Consider the following 13,432-nt stretch of genomic DNA (forward strand, 5'->3'; position numbering starts at 1 on the left):
ATTATCCTCGATAAAATTTCCAATTATTTTCGAAGGTCGAGAGTTGAGCACGAGACTATCAATTAATCCACCTGTGCACGTGAACCTCCTTTAGAAATGATCCTTTTGTTCGTTGACCCTTTTCTCTCTCTCTCTCTCTCTCTCTCTTTTTTTTTTTCAAAACGTGAGATCCTTATATTATCTTTGAGAAAGATTTGACCCATTTATTTGATCGCATGTAAAACATTTCACATTATTACAAACTCTCGCATTTCTTCTTTCACTTGTTCATACGCGATATTATCGAACGAACGTACAAATTGATTTGATCAGATGTCTGATTGATTTTCATGAAAGAAAAAAAAGAAAAAAAGAAAATAAGAGGGAAAAGAAAAAAAGAGAGGATCGATGATTCGTCGAGGTTTCGTCTTGTTCGTCAGATAAAAGAAACAAAAGAAAGAAAAAAAAGAAGAACGGAAAAGAAAAAAAAAAACGAAAGAAAAAGCGAAAGAAAAAAGATAAAAAAAAAAAGAGAGAAAAGAAAGAAAGAAAGAAAAAAAGCAAAAGAAAAGAGAAATAGAAAGAGGAAACGTATCACAACGGGAAAGAGTGATATCCTTTGCCGGGAAAATTCAGAGAACGGCACGCCTAAGCAAATCGAACGTTTGCGTTTCTTGTTTACAACCCTCCTTCCTCCAATCCACCTCCCATCCTCCGTTACCCACCTATCTTCTCTGTCTCAACGTTGATTCCCATGATGTCGTCAATGTGGTCTACCAACGAGAATACACTGTACCGATTTATCGAGGCGAATCCGTGAATTAGCATCTCTCCGCTCTCATATTTGCTCTCAGCGTTTACATCAGCTCGCGTTTCTATCCCAAAAGGGAGTGGGGTGGAAGGACGAAAGGGGTGAACGCGAACTGTAGGTAGACGTCGGCTGTCAAACGAAACACACACGGCAACAGCACGACGGTGCAGGTGAAATCGATACGTCGCGGTTATGCTTTTTCTTCCTTTTCTCTCTCTCTCTCTCTCTCTCTCTCTCTCTCTCTCTCTCTCTCTCGTTCTCTTTCTCTCGTTCTCGTTCTCTTTCTCTCTCTTCTTTTTCCAACGTGAGCGACGTCAGCGGGCGTAGAATTTACCAGAGTATGAATTTTTCAACGAATAACGCGTTTGCCTCTGGAAAATGTAATGATATATACAGGCTATCGGTTCGAGATATATTCGCGACACCGTGAAACTTTCAAAAGCGAGACGTCGAGATCTGATTTTCCTTCGTTTGTTGATCCGTGATTACGCATCGTCGCGTTCTTTCTAAATTTTCATTTCCCATTTGGATCTATTCTCATATTCTTTTTCAATCTCTCACACTTTTCATATTTCTTTACTTTTTTCCTTTTCGTATATCTTTAATTTATCACATTTGTCATATCAAAAATAAACAGAAAAGAAAAGAAAAGAAAAGAAAAGGAAAGAAAAGGAAAGAAAAGGAAAGAAAAGAAAAGGAGAAAAACATATTAAAAGATCTCGAAAAGCGGAATATCCTATTTGATTTTTAACTACATTCATATTTTTTCTTTCCTTTTTTCTTTTTTTCTCCTTTTTTTTTTTTGTTCCTTTTTTTTCTTTGTTAAACACGAAAAAGAACGTAGACCGAGTCAAAGAATTTATAAAAAAGATAATTCGTTAGAAAAGCTTTTATATTTCCTTTCAAGGAAAAATAAAAGGGAAGAGAACAAAAAAAAGGGGGGGGGGCGGGGCGGGGAGAGAAGGAAGGAAGGAAGAAAGAATGAAAGAAAGAAAAAGAAAAAAGAAAAAAAAGGAAAAAGAATGATATTTTGAACTTTTGAACGACCAAGTACGATTGATATCATCAAGGTGAAACTTGAAGTTGGTGAAGCTTAAAACGCGTTTAGCGTGACAAAGGGTTGATACCCGTTGAACGTTGTAGTATTGGCTCGCTCGAACGTCGCATCCGTGCCATGTCGTGTCGGGTCCTGAGCGTTTGCTCCCTCACGCTAAAGGGGCTATACGTCGATCCTAGAAGGCGGTTTCACGACTCGTTAGTTCAAAAGGGCTGGGCCAGGGATGCCCTGGTGTGTTACCATTGCCATCGATGGGTGTTAGCCATAGTAGGCCGGAATTCGGAGTAAGGTCGAGACTCGTATCTCAAATTTGCATGTCTAGTTTGTATGTGTACACGTAGAATTTGTTACCACCGCCATTGCCGCAGCCACTGCTGATTGCTGATTATTCACAGACGCTAAAATATACAGCATGGCCACTGCCCTCCCTCTCTTTCCTCTTCTCTCTTTACTCTCTCTTTATACACATACACACACACACACACACACACACATGCACACGCACACTCTCTTTCTCTGTCTCTCGCTCGGTCTCTCTCTCTCTCTCTCTCTCTCTCTCTCTCTCTCTCTCTCTCTCTCTCTCTCTCTCTCTCTGATATCAAATTTATCCCATACACACGAACAAATTTCAAATGAGAAGGAAAATTACAGAGAAAAAAGAAAATTAATTGTTCAAATTTCAAGGCTACCAATGTTTCAATACCTAAGGATAAAACGAGTAACAATTATTTATTAATACTTTAAATATTCTCTGACATGATCAAGATGATTGTATAGATCGTTCGTAGATCAACGATAAAATTCTATTGATTTATAAAGAGATAAAATTCTAAAAAAAAAAAAAAAAGAAAAAAAGCAAAAGAATCTTTCTCTCGTATAAACTTTACAAATTGATGATCTCTGTGTATCTAATATCTTTCATCCTCCCCCGCCCCCTCTTCCCCCAGGTACCGGTCAATCCATAAAATTCTTCTTAACGATCATAAAAAGAAAAAAAAAAAAAGGATAAATATAAAGGAGTATTACGATGTGGACTTTGACCTTTTTATCTCGGTTATCAGCTGTAATTGCTAGCGAAATAAGGAAATGCATGACTATCGTTTGCCCGTCCGATCGAGAAATTGGAGTACGCTCAGGCGTAAGACGATACTTCGAGGAAAGGAAGCCATTCTGCGACGCAGCATCCTCTTCTTCCTACGTGAACGCGTTCGAAACTTTTCCCACGTGAGAAATTACGGTCGTTATCGATAATTAACACGAAACGGCCGTGCTGTGCTGGCATTGCGTAATCCTATATAACCGTAAAGGAGATACCGTCCCAACAATTATCGCTGCTTACGACAATTAATAACGGGATTTCTCTTGATAATCTCGACCCACCTTCGTTTTCTCTGACTTCTTTTCAGCGACACTCTACATCCCTTTCTCCATTTTACCCCCCATCCCCCTCCCCTCTGTCTCTCTCTCTCTCTCTCTCTCTCTCTCATTCACTCACTCACTTCCGCTCCCTCTTTCTATTTCGTCGTAATATTCGAAAAAGAGCTTTACAACGCCTTCCATTGTTCAACGTACCCAATTTAGGACGATTATTTACAGTCGGTGGGATTTATTTTCACCGTCAACCCCGTCTCGCGGTTTCGGTTTTACTCTCTCTCTTTATTTCTCTCCCCCTCTCTCTCTCTCTCTCTCTCTGTCTGTCTCTGTCTCTGTCTCTGTCTCTGTCTCTTCCTCTTTCTCTCTATCGCAACGATTTGTCGTTTCGCGGTCGAACACGAGGGTGAATCGTGCTCGTGACACGGAGAAGGAAGAGGAAAACTGGTTTACTCCCTTTTCTCCAAGCTAGGCACCGTCTCTCCCTTTTCCGTGTACTCTGCACGCTCGTTAGCAACGACGCTGATAATAATTAGTCGCTTGCTTTGACTCGTCGAAAGAGAATGAACGGAGTCGACTTCGAGGGTGAGAAACGACGCGCGATTTCTCTCTTAAGGTAGAAATAGTAGATGGTATCTACTTTGCTTGTAATTCCTTTCTTTCGATCGTAAATTAACGTTAAGTTCTAATTCATTATTGTTGATATCTTATTTGGGATTAAATTCAAATCTCTCGTAACTGAAACGAGTTCTTTTCTTTTCTTTTCTTTTCTTCTTAGTTCGAATCAATGAACATATTAATCGTTTGACGATTCTTATCACGCAACAAATACCCACAATTATTTTCTTTTATTCCATTAATAAATATGTCGTTTAATTGTTCCATCGTATTATCCGAACGAAGAAAGCTGAAAAAAAAAAGTGAACATCGTAATAATCAAATTTTTTTTATCTGATCTTCGTCTCCAGTTTCCCGTTCTTTCACTGAAAGGATAGAACTATCTTTGATAGAAAGAGAGAGACAGAGATAGAGAGAGATAAAGAGAGAGAGAGAGAGATAATTTTCTTGGAAAGGTGCTCAAAGATAACGATAAAGTCGAGAAAGAGAGAGAGAGAGAGAGGGGTGGGGAGGGAGGGAGGGCCTGGGGGAGGGGTGGAGAATTAGAAGACAGGCTGAAAGAAATCGGTAGAATTTACGAGAAATCCTCGAGATCCTGCGAAGATGGCCACCAACGACGTAGACGGCGAAGAAGCTTAATCGCGCTTAACTCTTTCAAGGTGAAATACCCTTTGAACCAAACACACATACCTATGAGAGCCTAAAAAAAGGGAAAAAGAAAGAAAAAATAAAAAAAAAGAAAACGCACCACTACCATTACTCTCTTTCCTTCTCGTGCGAGTAACCCTTCAAGATAAGCTTGCGTTCTTGGTAATTGAACCACAGTTGCTTTAATCTCAACTGGACGTTAATAGTTCGTAACGGTGATCGTAACTATAACCGTAACAAGGCTAGTCAAGAAGAGGTTAAGGAGTAGTAATTAAAATGAAAATGTGATAAAGTAAGTAGGAAACAGAGAGTAAACGTATCGCTTAACGAATTTAATTATTTTCCCACGAGTCTTTATAATTTAAATAAATTAAATAAATTTTCGTTTACGTTAGGCGCTAATATGCGTTGTAATTATTTGGAAAAAACAGATTGCTATCGTTTAAAATGAAACGATAATAAAGCCGCGAATTCGATTGGATAATGTAACACATTGAAAGAATTTAATGTGGCTTATCGTTAAAAAATAATCATCGTATAGTCTTAGAAATATAAATTATTTAACAAACAAAAAAAAAAAAAAAAAAGAAAAAACAAAGAGAAGAAAAAAAAAAGAGAAAAATTAAAGCGAAAGTATATAAGAAGATGGAACAACGATTCGTATTTTTATTATCCAAAACTGTTGTTTGGATATATTTTAAACGACAAAAGAGAAAGAGAGAGACAGAGAGAGAAAGAGAGAGAAAGAGAGAGATATGTATAGAGTGAATAACACATCGAGCCGACACAAAGGCCGCAACGTAGCGTGCAAAATGCGAGTATTAAGAACGATTCGTCAAACGCTTCCCTCGTTGCGAAGTCTCTCTGAATTTCTAGCTAGCATTACGTGCATCTTTCATCCGCTTTATTCTTCCGGACGGCGGAAGGAAATAAAGGTGCAACGAACGCGAACGAAGCCGCATGAGTGGTAGCAAAATTGCCCTTCAGACGATGCTCACTAGACGTCGTCGTCGACGACGACGACGACGACGACGACGACGACGACGACGATGACGATGGCGACGACGGCAAGGAGAAAGACGTGCGAGGGGTTCGACTCCGCGAAGGACGAAAATGAGAGTGCCTGACGTCTCGAGCATCGACATAATCCAGATGAAACCTGTAGACAAAGGGAGTTCCAAGTTCTGTTCTCGAATGGATACATACGAAGGACTAGTCTTTTTCTTTTTACTCCTTCCCTTTCACGCGAATAGAGTATACTCTCTTCGACTATTACTTTAAAATAAATCCTTCTAGGATCCTTCTTGCATTTAGTTCGCGAATTTCGCTGAGTGTTTTGCCTAAATAAAAAGTCTACCATCATTCATGATATAACAGTAATAATAATAATAATAATAATAATAATAACGTGTTTCTATTTTATTTATTATGAAAAATTATTAACGAAATATTATCTTTTCTATGTTACAGGTGAGTAACATACGTTGTCCGTTGAAGGTTCCTTGAGATTCTAATCGTCATCTTCGTACGATAAATATAACAAAAGGGGAAAAAAAAAAAGAAAAAAAAGGAGAGGAAAGGTAATCTCGTCGAAACTATTGCCGCAAATCCGACTGAAAAATGTATTCGAACGGGCTGCCTCGGTCCCATAAAGCCACGGTGTAAAGGGAGTTCATGCCGCAACGGGCGTGTATACGAAATTATCGTGCAAACAGAGACGAAGGATACACGTACGAGTCTATAAATGTATCAGTGCATTCTATATGGTATAGAAGTCTTAGTCCATGCACGTATACGTATGTTCGTGAGCTTGCAAAGCCAAGCCAAGGTACGCGTCGTGAGTGCGTGTGAGAATGCCGAGAATATAGAGAACAGAGCAGAGGCAGCTCGACACATGCATTATTCAGCTCGGTCAACCCTAACTCACGCAAGACGCATCCTCATCTACCCTCGTATACCTCTAGGATACACTACACTAGCTACTACTCGATACACGTGAGAGCATCAATGTGTAAGTGTGCTAACGAGGAGGTGTATTCGTGCGAATATCTACGTGTACCTTCCTGAGAGTTTGTGAGCTTTCTCTCTCTCTCTCTCTCTCTCTCTCTCTCTCTCTCTTTCTCTCTTTCTCTCTTTGTAGATGAATACGTATGTATGTGTACATGTATGAAGCTGAGTCTAGGCATCGTTGCACAGCCAATTCCCTTTCGCGACATCCCAATAGAGTTTACCGTCCGGTGATTTGTACTCGACAATCAGAAACTGTTTTGTTAAGAAGCCTTGTATTTTCTTCCATCTTTATTTCCTTCTCTCTCTCTCTCTCTCTCTCTCTCTCTCTCTATTTTCCCTTTTTTGTTTTCTTTATTCTTTCTTTTCTTCTCTACTACCCGTTCAATCTTCCTCAATAGAAAATTAGTTAGAAGCTATTCTACGAAGGATATCTAACGATATTAAAGGTATAACGTAATTTCTTCGATCACCGTCATAGATGTGGTTGGAAAATTTTCATCTCGCAAGCTCTCGATGCACGCAAGGGCTACAAACCATCGTAGTTAATAGGTTTTACGCGGGACGATATGTACACTTAATGAAATATCGAACCGCCAATCGTGTTAAAACGTTGGTCCGCGTAATGCAACTGTAATTAACGTTATAAACTCGCTCTCTTTGAAATGCCCTCTCAAAATAGCCAGCAGAAAGCTTCGTGGTAGCTTTAGAAGGGTGGAAGGAGGGATGGGGGGTGGACGGAAGGGACTGGCGGGAGACGACGGGTGGGCTAGATGACGTGGAGGAGGAGAAGAAGGGTGGGACTGAATTCTGTAATAAAAGAAAAGTAAATGAAATGCCTTTTTCGTAACGTCGTAGGAACGTTCTCGTTCGAGAGGAAAAATCAAGGAAAAGTACGTTTTTCAGGGTAGGTTAAGTTCGAGAAGTCCTTTGCAAGTCTTGGACCGATTCGAAGGTGGTCAGGCGAAACGAAATGGGTATTTGGTATTCCGACGAAGTAGCCTCAAAACCTCTTTCCACTCTCTTCCGCTCGTCGCGCACGCACGCCAACCTATCTTCCGCTAGCTCGAATTTTGTTTTCTTTTTCTTTTTTTTTTTTTTTTCTCTTCTTCTTCTTTCTCTTTTACTTTTCCATGCTCCTATGTCGAATGCATGCGCCTCTTTTCGTTTTTTTCCAAGGCGGCCAAATATTTGCCATAGCTATTGAAAATGAGAGGTAAGGTACTTAACCAAAGGTCATTATATTTTAATCGGTAAACATAACAGGATAATATGGGACTGTAGAACGAAAGGAGGAGGAGGGAACTTTGCATCTTTGACATTCATTCGTAATCAATCATTAACATAATTCGTTTAAATTAAATTCATGTTTATTTCTTCAAACACCAATTCAAACGTATTAACGTAATTCAAAATCATTTCAATCGTTAAAGCGCGATATTTCGTCAATTTTTTTTATTTTCACGAACGTCCGCCATTTTTAAACCAATCGTTCAGATCGAAATAAAATCGCTCGCGCGTGTAAATTCTCGTTGTTTGATTTTTGGTATAATTTTCAATCCCATACAACCGATCGTTTAAACGCTAGAATAGACACAGAAAAATCCACGCACGTACACATATATGCACGTGCGTTCGCGCGCGTGCGCGGCACATGTGGCTTCTGATATGAAACGTAAAGATTTGAAAAAAGACAAAAAAAAAAAAAAAAAGAAAGAAAGAAAAAAGGAAAAACAAAACAAAAACAAAAGAAAAGAATGAACGCAAATTTCTCTAGCCGTTCTTAATTTTTTTAATTAGCGTCTCCTTAGTTATTTTCAGTGGCATATCTTCTCAGTGAGTTAACAAATAGGATGGGTCCTTCTGACGAAGGAAAAAGTATGCTCGGTACGATGCTGCGCTTGATTCGAGTCGCGGTAAACATTCGAGTTGGACAAAGTTTCGACGCAAGTCTTCTCTCTCTCTCTCTCTCTCTCTCTCTCTCTCTCTCACTCTTTTTCCGTCTATTTCTACTTTCTTAAGTAGGGAGAATCGTGCTTGTTTCTGTCTTTTCCATCCTTCTTACCCTCTCTCTCTCTCTCTCTCTCTTACGATCTTCCTTTCGTTGCACAAGTTCGCGAAAGGCATTCGATTTGGTCGCAGGTGGATAGAGGCGGATGGCGAATCCGCATCAAACGAATCGATTGCAGAAAACTTGTCGAGAGCCTCGACAAAATTCTCCCTCTCCCAACTTCCTCCTTATTTCGTCCTCCCCCCCCCCCGTCCTCCCCCCAGCCTTCACTCCTTCCTCTTTCTTTCTGTCATTTCGATTCCTTCTCTTCTTCTTCTTCTTCTTTCTAAGTTTTTCATCTTCTTCTTCTTTCTCTTCTGCTTTTTCTGATTCCAGTTTTCTTCTCTCTCTCTCTCTCTCTCTCTCTCTCGCTCTCTCTTTGTTTTTCTCTTTTACTTCTCTGGCTCGATCATTTCGCTTTTATTTCAGAACGTTATACTCGCCATTCTAACCTTCAGAGGATGCAATATAGGACATGATACAAGACAGAAGGACGATCGAAATAGAGAGAAAGGGAGGTAGAGAGAGAAAGAGAGAGAGAGAGAGAGAGAGAGAGAGAGAGAAGATTCAAAAGGCCCAAGAAGGGCTGGCTCGACTATCTCCTCCTACAAGTTCAATCTCCTTCTACTTCGACGTTGGATATCCGGATTCTGTTAGGAGACTATACCTAGAGAGATGAAGGAAGATAGATATATTTAGATTGCTTGTAGGAAGGAGATGTCCTTATTGTCGTGTCTCTGAATCGGCGCAAAGTGCATCGACGCTCGAATCCACTAACGAATTCTACGATTTCCATTCTACGATCGAGTCTTCACTTAAGAGCGAGCTTATGGAATTCAGAAAATGTGAGGGAATTTGTTTAACCCGTCGAAAGGGCAACGCGTAATTGTGGTTGGGCGAAAGAACGAAATGGAAAAGAGAGAGAGAGAGAGAGAGAGAGAGACAGAGAAAGAGAGAGAGAAAGGGAGAAAGATGTTCACCCAACGTGAATACTTTTTATTTCGCCGCCACCGGCTGGCCGGATCGTGTTTCATCGTTTTCTCCTCTTGCAAATCCGATATCCAAAGCTATATTGGTGTGCAAATTGCAATTGATCGTCGAGCCGAGCCTCCTCCTATACCACCCCCTCCGCCCCTCCCCTCCTTCTCTTCATCCTTGTCCTCCTCCTCCACCACCACCACCACCACCTCCTCCTCCTCCTCCTCCTCCTCCTCCTCCTGCTCCTCTTACTCTTCCTCCACCTACACGTAAACCTCCACCTCCAACTATGCCGCAGTATTTTTCCGCAAACAATATTTCCATGAAAATTGTCCATATTCATTCGGATTGCGTTTCCTTCTAATAGCATTACTATGTTATCCCCTATGTTATTCCATAAATTTAACGTGCATGAATTCCATTCGGCCAAAGAAAATTGCAATTTACTACCAATTTCTAGAGGTAACAAACTAGACTAGGACTTTCTTATTTCTTTTGTTCGTCCTTAATCTCCTATCAACGTCCTTTTAACATTTTTTCTTCCCTTGTTTTTTTTTTTTTCTTCGTCTTTTCCTTTATTTTTCTTTCTTTCTTTCGAAATTTATCTGGCTATTTTATGCGAAACAATTAAGAAACCTTTGCGTTTCGTATATTTTTTTTTTCCTTTTTTTCTTCTCTCTTGTTTGTTTGTTTCTTCTTTTTTTTTTTTTTTTTTTTTTTTTTTTTTCCGAAAACGGACTAACCAACCATAATAATTTGAAATCCACAGTGGATCGTAATATTCCCTGCGCTGGAAATTCGATGGATTTTACGTTTAAAAAACGAAAGGGAGTAGCTTGAAAAATGTACGTTGGTATCCATTTTTTACGAGGCCAACGGCAAACCGTTCAGCATTCGTTGTGTTTGCGCATTCAAAAAAATAACGCGAGATCGAATGGGAAGGGAGAGGGATTCGAATAAATTTTATTCGCTTGGGGGGATCCGATCTCGACGATCTAATCGAGCGATAACCATGAAAGTTGTTGTTTCTTTCGCACCTTTATTGTGTGTCATGGTGGGGATAAAGGAATGTCGCGAAAGAAATGTAATAATATACGAAAAGGAACGAGCGTTTGCTTATCGTTACTGAAAGAAGGCTCAAAAAAAAAATTACTCAAGTACATGGATCTGACATCTATATCTCGTGTTTCATTGGCTAGTGATATAACAAGTGTTTCAAATATAACAATAATATATAATGATATAATCGCTCGTTAAATGACAAATGAATACGTATATAAATATATATACGTGTGTATATGTGTGTGTGTGTGTATGATCAAACATATGAATGTTTAAAGAATTTTAAATGTTTAAGAAATAATCTCATTCAAACGAATAGATATCAATTGATCTTCTTAGAAAATATATTAAAGATATAAGTTTAGGATTAATTATGTTACTTTAACATCTAGTATGTTATTATTATTATTATTATTATCATTATTATTTTATTTTTTTTATTTTTTATTTTTATTAAGCTTGGAAAAATATTTATGCCAAAGAGAAAAAAAGAGAGAGATAGATAGATAGATAGATAGATAGAGGGAGAGAGAGAGAGAGAGAGAGAGAGAGAGAGAGAGAGTGGTTCAGATGTTCTCGATTAAAATTTCGGATGGAAGGTATAGATCGTCTTTTTCCAAAGAAAAGGAAAATCGAAGAAAAATATTTCGCGTATCTTTCGAACGCGATATTCGGTCCATAGTAGTCGCATAAGCGTGCGGTTTCGAAGCGAAACCATTCGCCACGTCATCGATAACATCCTAACATCCCCCGAATCGAGAAAGGTGAATACGTCGGAGGTACGAAATACTGCTCGGAAAACGAAACACACTGACGTAGGCAAACTCTCACACGCGTGCGCATGTTCCGAACGTTTTTCAGGCCAGAGCCATCCATCTTATACACGCGACTCCGAAGAGGTTTTATTCCGTTCCACCTTCTCTCCATCTCTCTCTCTCTCTCTCTCTCTCTCTCCTCTCTCTTCTCATCCTTTCTCACCGTCTTTCGTTATACTCCTCCCACGAGTAATCTTCCTTCCGCGATAGCACTCACCTTGCAACTGATTGTGAGTGAAAGAGAGAGAGGGAGAGAGAGAGAGAGAGAGAGAGAGATACGTGTCTCGTTCCATTTGCTATTTCTTCCTGCCTTTCCTTCGAGATCATCCAAGACACTTTAAATCTTCGACACCTTCCACGCGGGTTTACCTCGATGTCTACTTATTGCTTTCCTGAAAATCTTCATGGTTGTACTACGTAAGATAGATTTTTATCGTTATCAAACAAATTACATTGTTTGTGCGACAACAACTTTTCCTTTTTTCTTTTTTTTTTGTTTTTGTTTTTAGTTTTTCTCTTTTTCTTTTTTCTTTTTTTTTTTTTTATCATTGGAAAGTTATCAGAAGGTGAGTGTATACATATAAAAAGGATAGGATAACGAACAAGGATCCTGAAACGGGAACATGGTACAATTAAACGGACGTTGCTTCGTTCGCTTGTGGATTATAGGCTTGGAGCTTTTATTAACGAAAAGAGAGAAAAAAAGAAGAAAGAAAAAAAAAAAAAAAAAAGAAAAAAAAGAATAGAAAAAAAAGAAAAAAAGAAAAAGAAGAAACGAAAAAAGAATAACTAACAACAAAGACAAGAAGAGAGTCGACGTTCGATTAATAAATTCCAAGCTCTCCCGGATAGCGGCTAGCTCTTGAAAACGACTCGTTATAAAAATATAAGTCGCATTCATTGTGTGTGCGACCATCTCTCTCTCTCCCCCTCCTACCCCCACGAATCCTTCTCCCTATCCTCCCCCTCTTTCCCTTCCTCTCTCATCTCTCTCATCTCTCTCTCTCTCTCTCTCTCTCTCTCTCTCTCTCTCTCTCACTTGCATTTACATATTTGTAGATAAGCTTTATTTAAATTCGAGAGCGATTCGAAAGGACGATAGGATAATAGTATCCACTGATGCATATGTAAATTGAAATCAAACTACTTCTCTTGGACTGCTTTCAAAGAACTCTCGAGTCTCGGTCGCTTGGCTAACAGTGCCGATTGTAGAAAGAACGATGACGTTCTAAAAGATTTTCTTTAGGACCGTGACGCTTTGCGATCCTTTAAGTGCATCCGAAAGAAACAATACGATACGGATAATGGGAGAAACATTGAATTCTAGAGAGAGAGAGAGAGAGAGAGAGAGAGAAAGAAAAACGGTAATTAAGACGGACCACTTGAAGAATAATCTTATCGTTCTTACGATTCGAAATTACGATAAGGTATCGAAATTGAAAGTAGGAGGGATCGTAAAATCGGTCATCCTTCTTTCTCTTTTTTTTTTTTTTTCTTCCCCCACCGAACGACCGGATTTACGATTAGTTTTTTAATCCAAAATTCATTCCATTTCCTTCTTCGTTATTTCCAGTACGTGTTCATTCTGTTTGTCTCGTATATCATCCTTTCTTTCTCTCTCTCTCTCTCTCTCTCTCTCTCTCTTTTTCTATGGAAGAACTCGCATTATAGTTACTAGCTATACGTAGAATTCTTCTCGTCAAATGTATTTTTCGACCTTTGACTCTCTTCGATGCTCTCTAAGATAGATAAAGGAAAGAAAAAAAAAAAAAAAAAAGAAAAGGAAGGAAAGAAAGAAAGAAAGAAAGAAAGAAAAAAAAGAAAAATGAAAAAGAAGAAGAAGAAGAAGAAAATACTACATGTAGAAGTTGAATCATCGAATTCACCGATCTTCTTCCTTCGTCTTCGAAGAAACGAAAAACTAGATATATCCCCTCTCCTATCCTATCCGTACTACCCCCTCCATATACTATTCTTCTCTCGGCTGCATTTGTCCCTTATTAGATATTCCATTTTATTGAACCTACTCCTCGCTG

The 13,432-nt window shown here is 39.1% G+C and overlaps 1 protein-coding gene across 2 annotated transcripts in view; it reads left to right on the forward strand.

The window, feature by feature from the left end:
• LOC124947902 (uncharacterized N-acetyltransferase DDB_G0290199-like) overlaps nucleotides 1-13,432 on the forward strand; it is a 457,589-nt gene that overhangs the window by 367,053 nt on the left and 77,104 nt on the right. The window contains exon 4 of one of the 2 annotated variants that reach the window (XM_047490692.1): nucleotides 5,955-6,458. The exons of the other annotated variant lie outside the window; for it this stretch is intronic. Within the exon in view, the coding sequence (XP_047346648.1) occupies nucleotides 5,955-5,962 (8 nt within the window). The 3' untranslated portion in view covers nucleotides 5,963-6,458. Of the gene's footprint in view, nucleotides 1-5,954; nucleotides 6,459-13,432 lie in introns of those variants that run through there. 2 annotated transcript variants of the gene reach the window in all.

This window comes from Vespa velutina, chromosome 3, assembly GCF_912470025.1.
Source record: "Vespa velutina chromosome 3, iVesVel2.1, whole genome shotgun sequence".
NCBI lineage: Eukaryota > Metazoa > Arthropoda > Insecta > Hymenoptera > Vespidae > Vespa > Vespa velutina.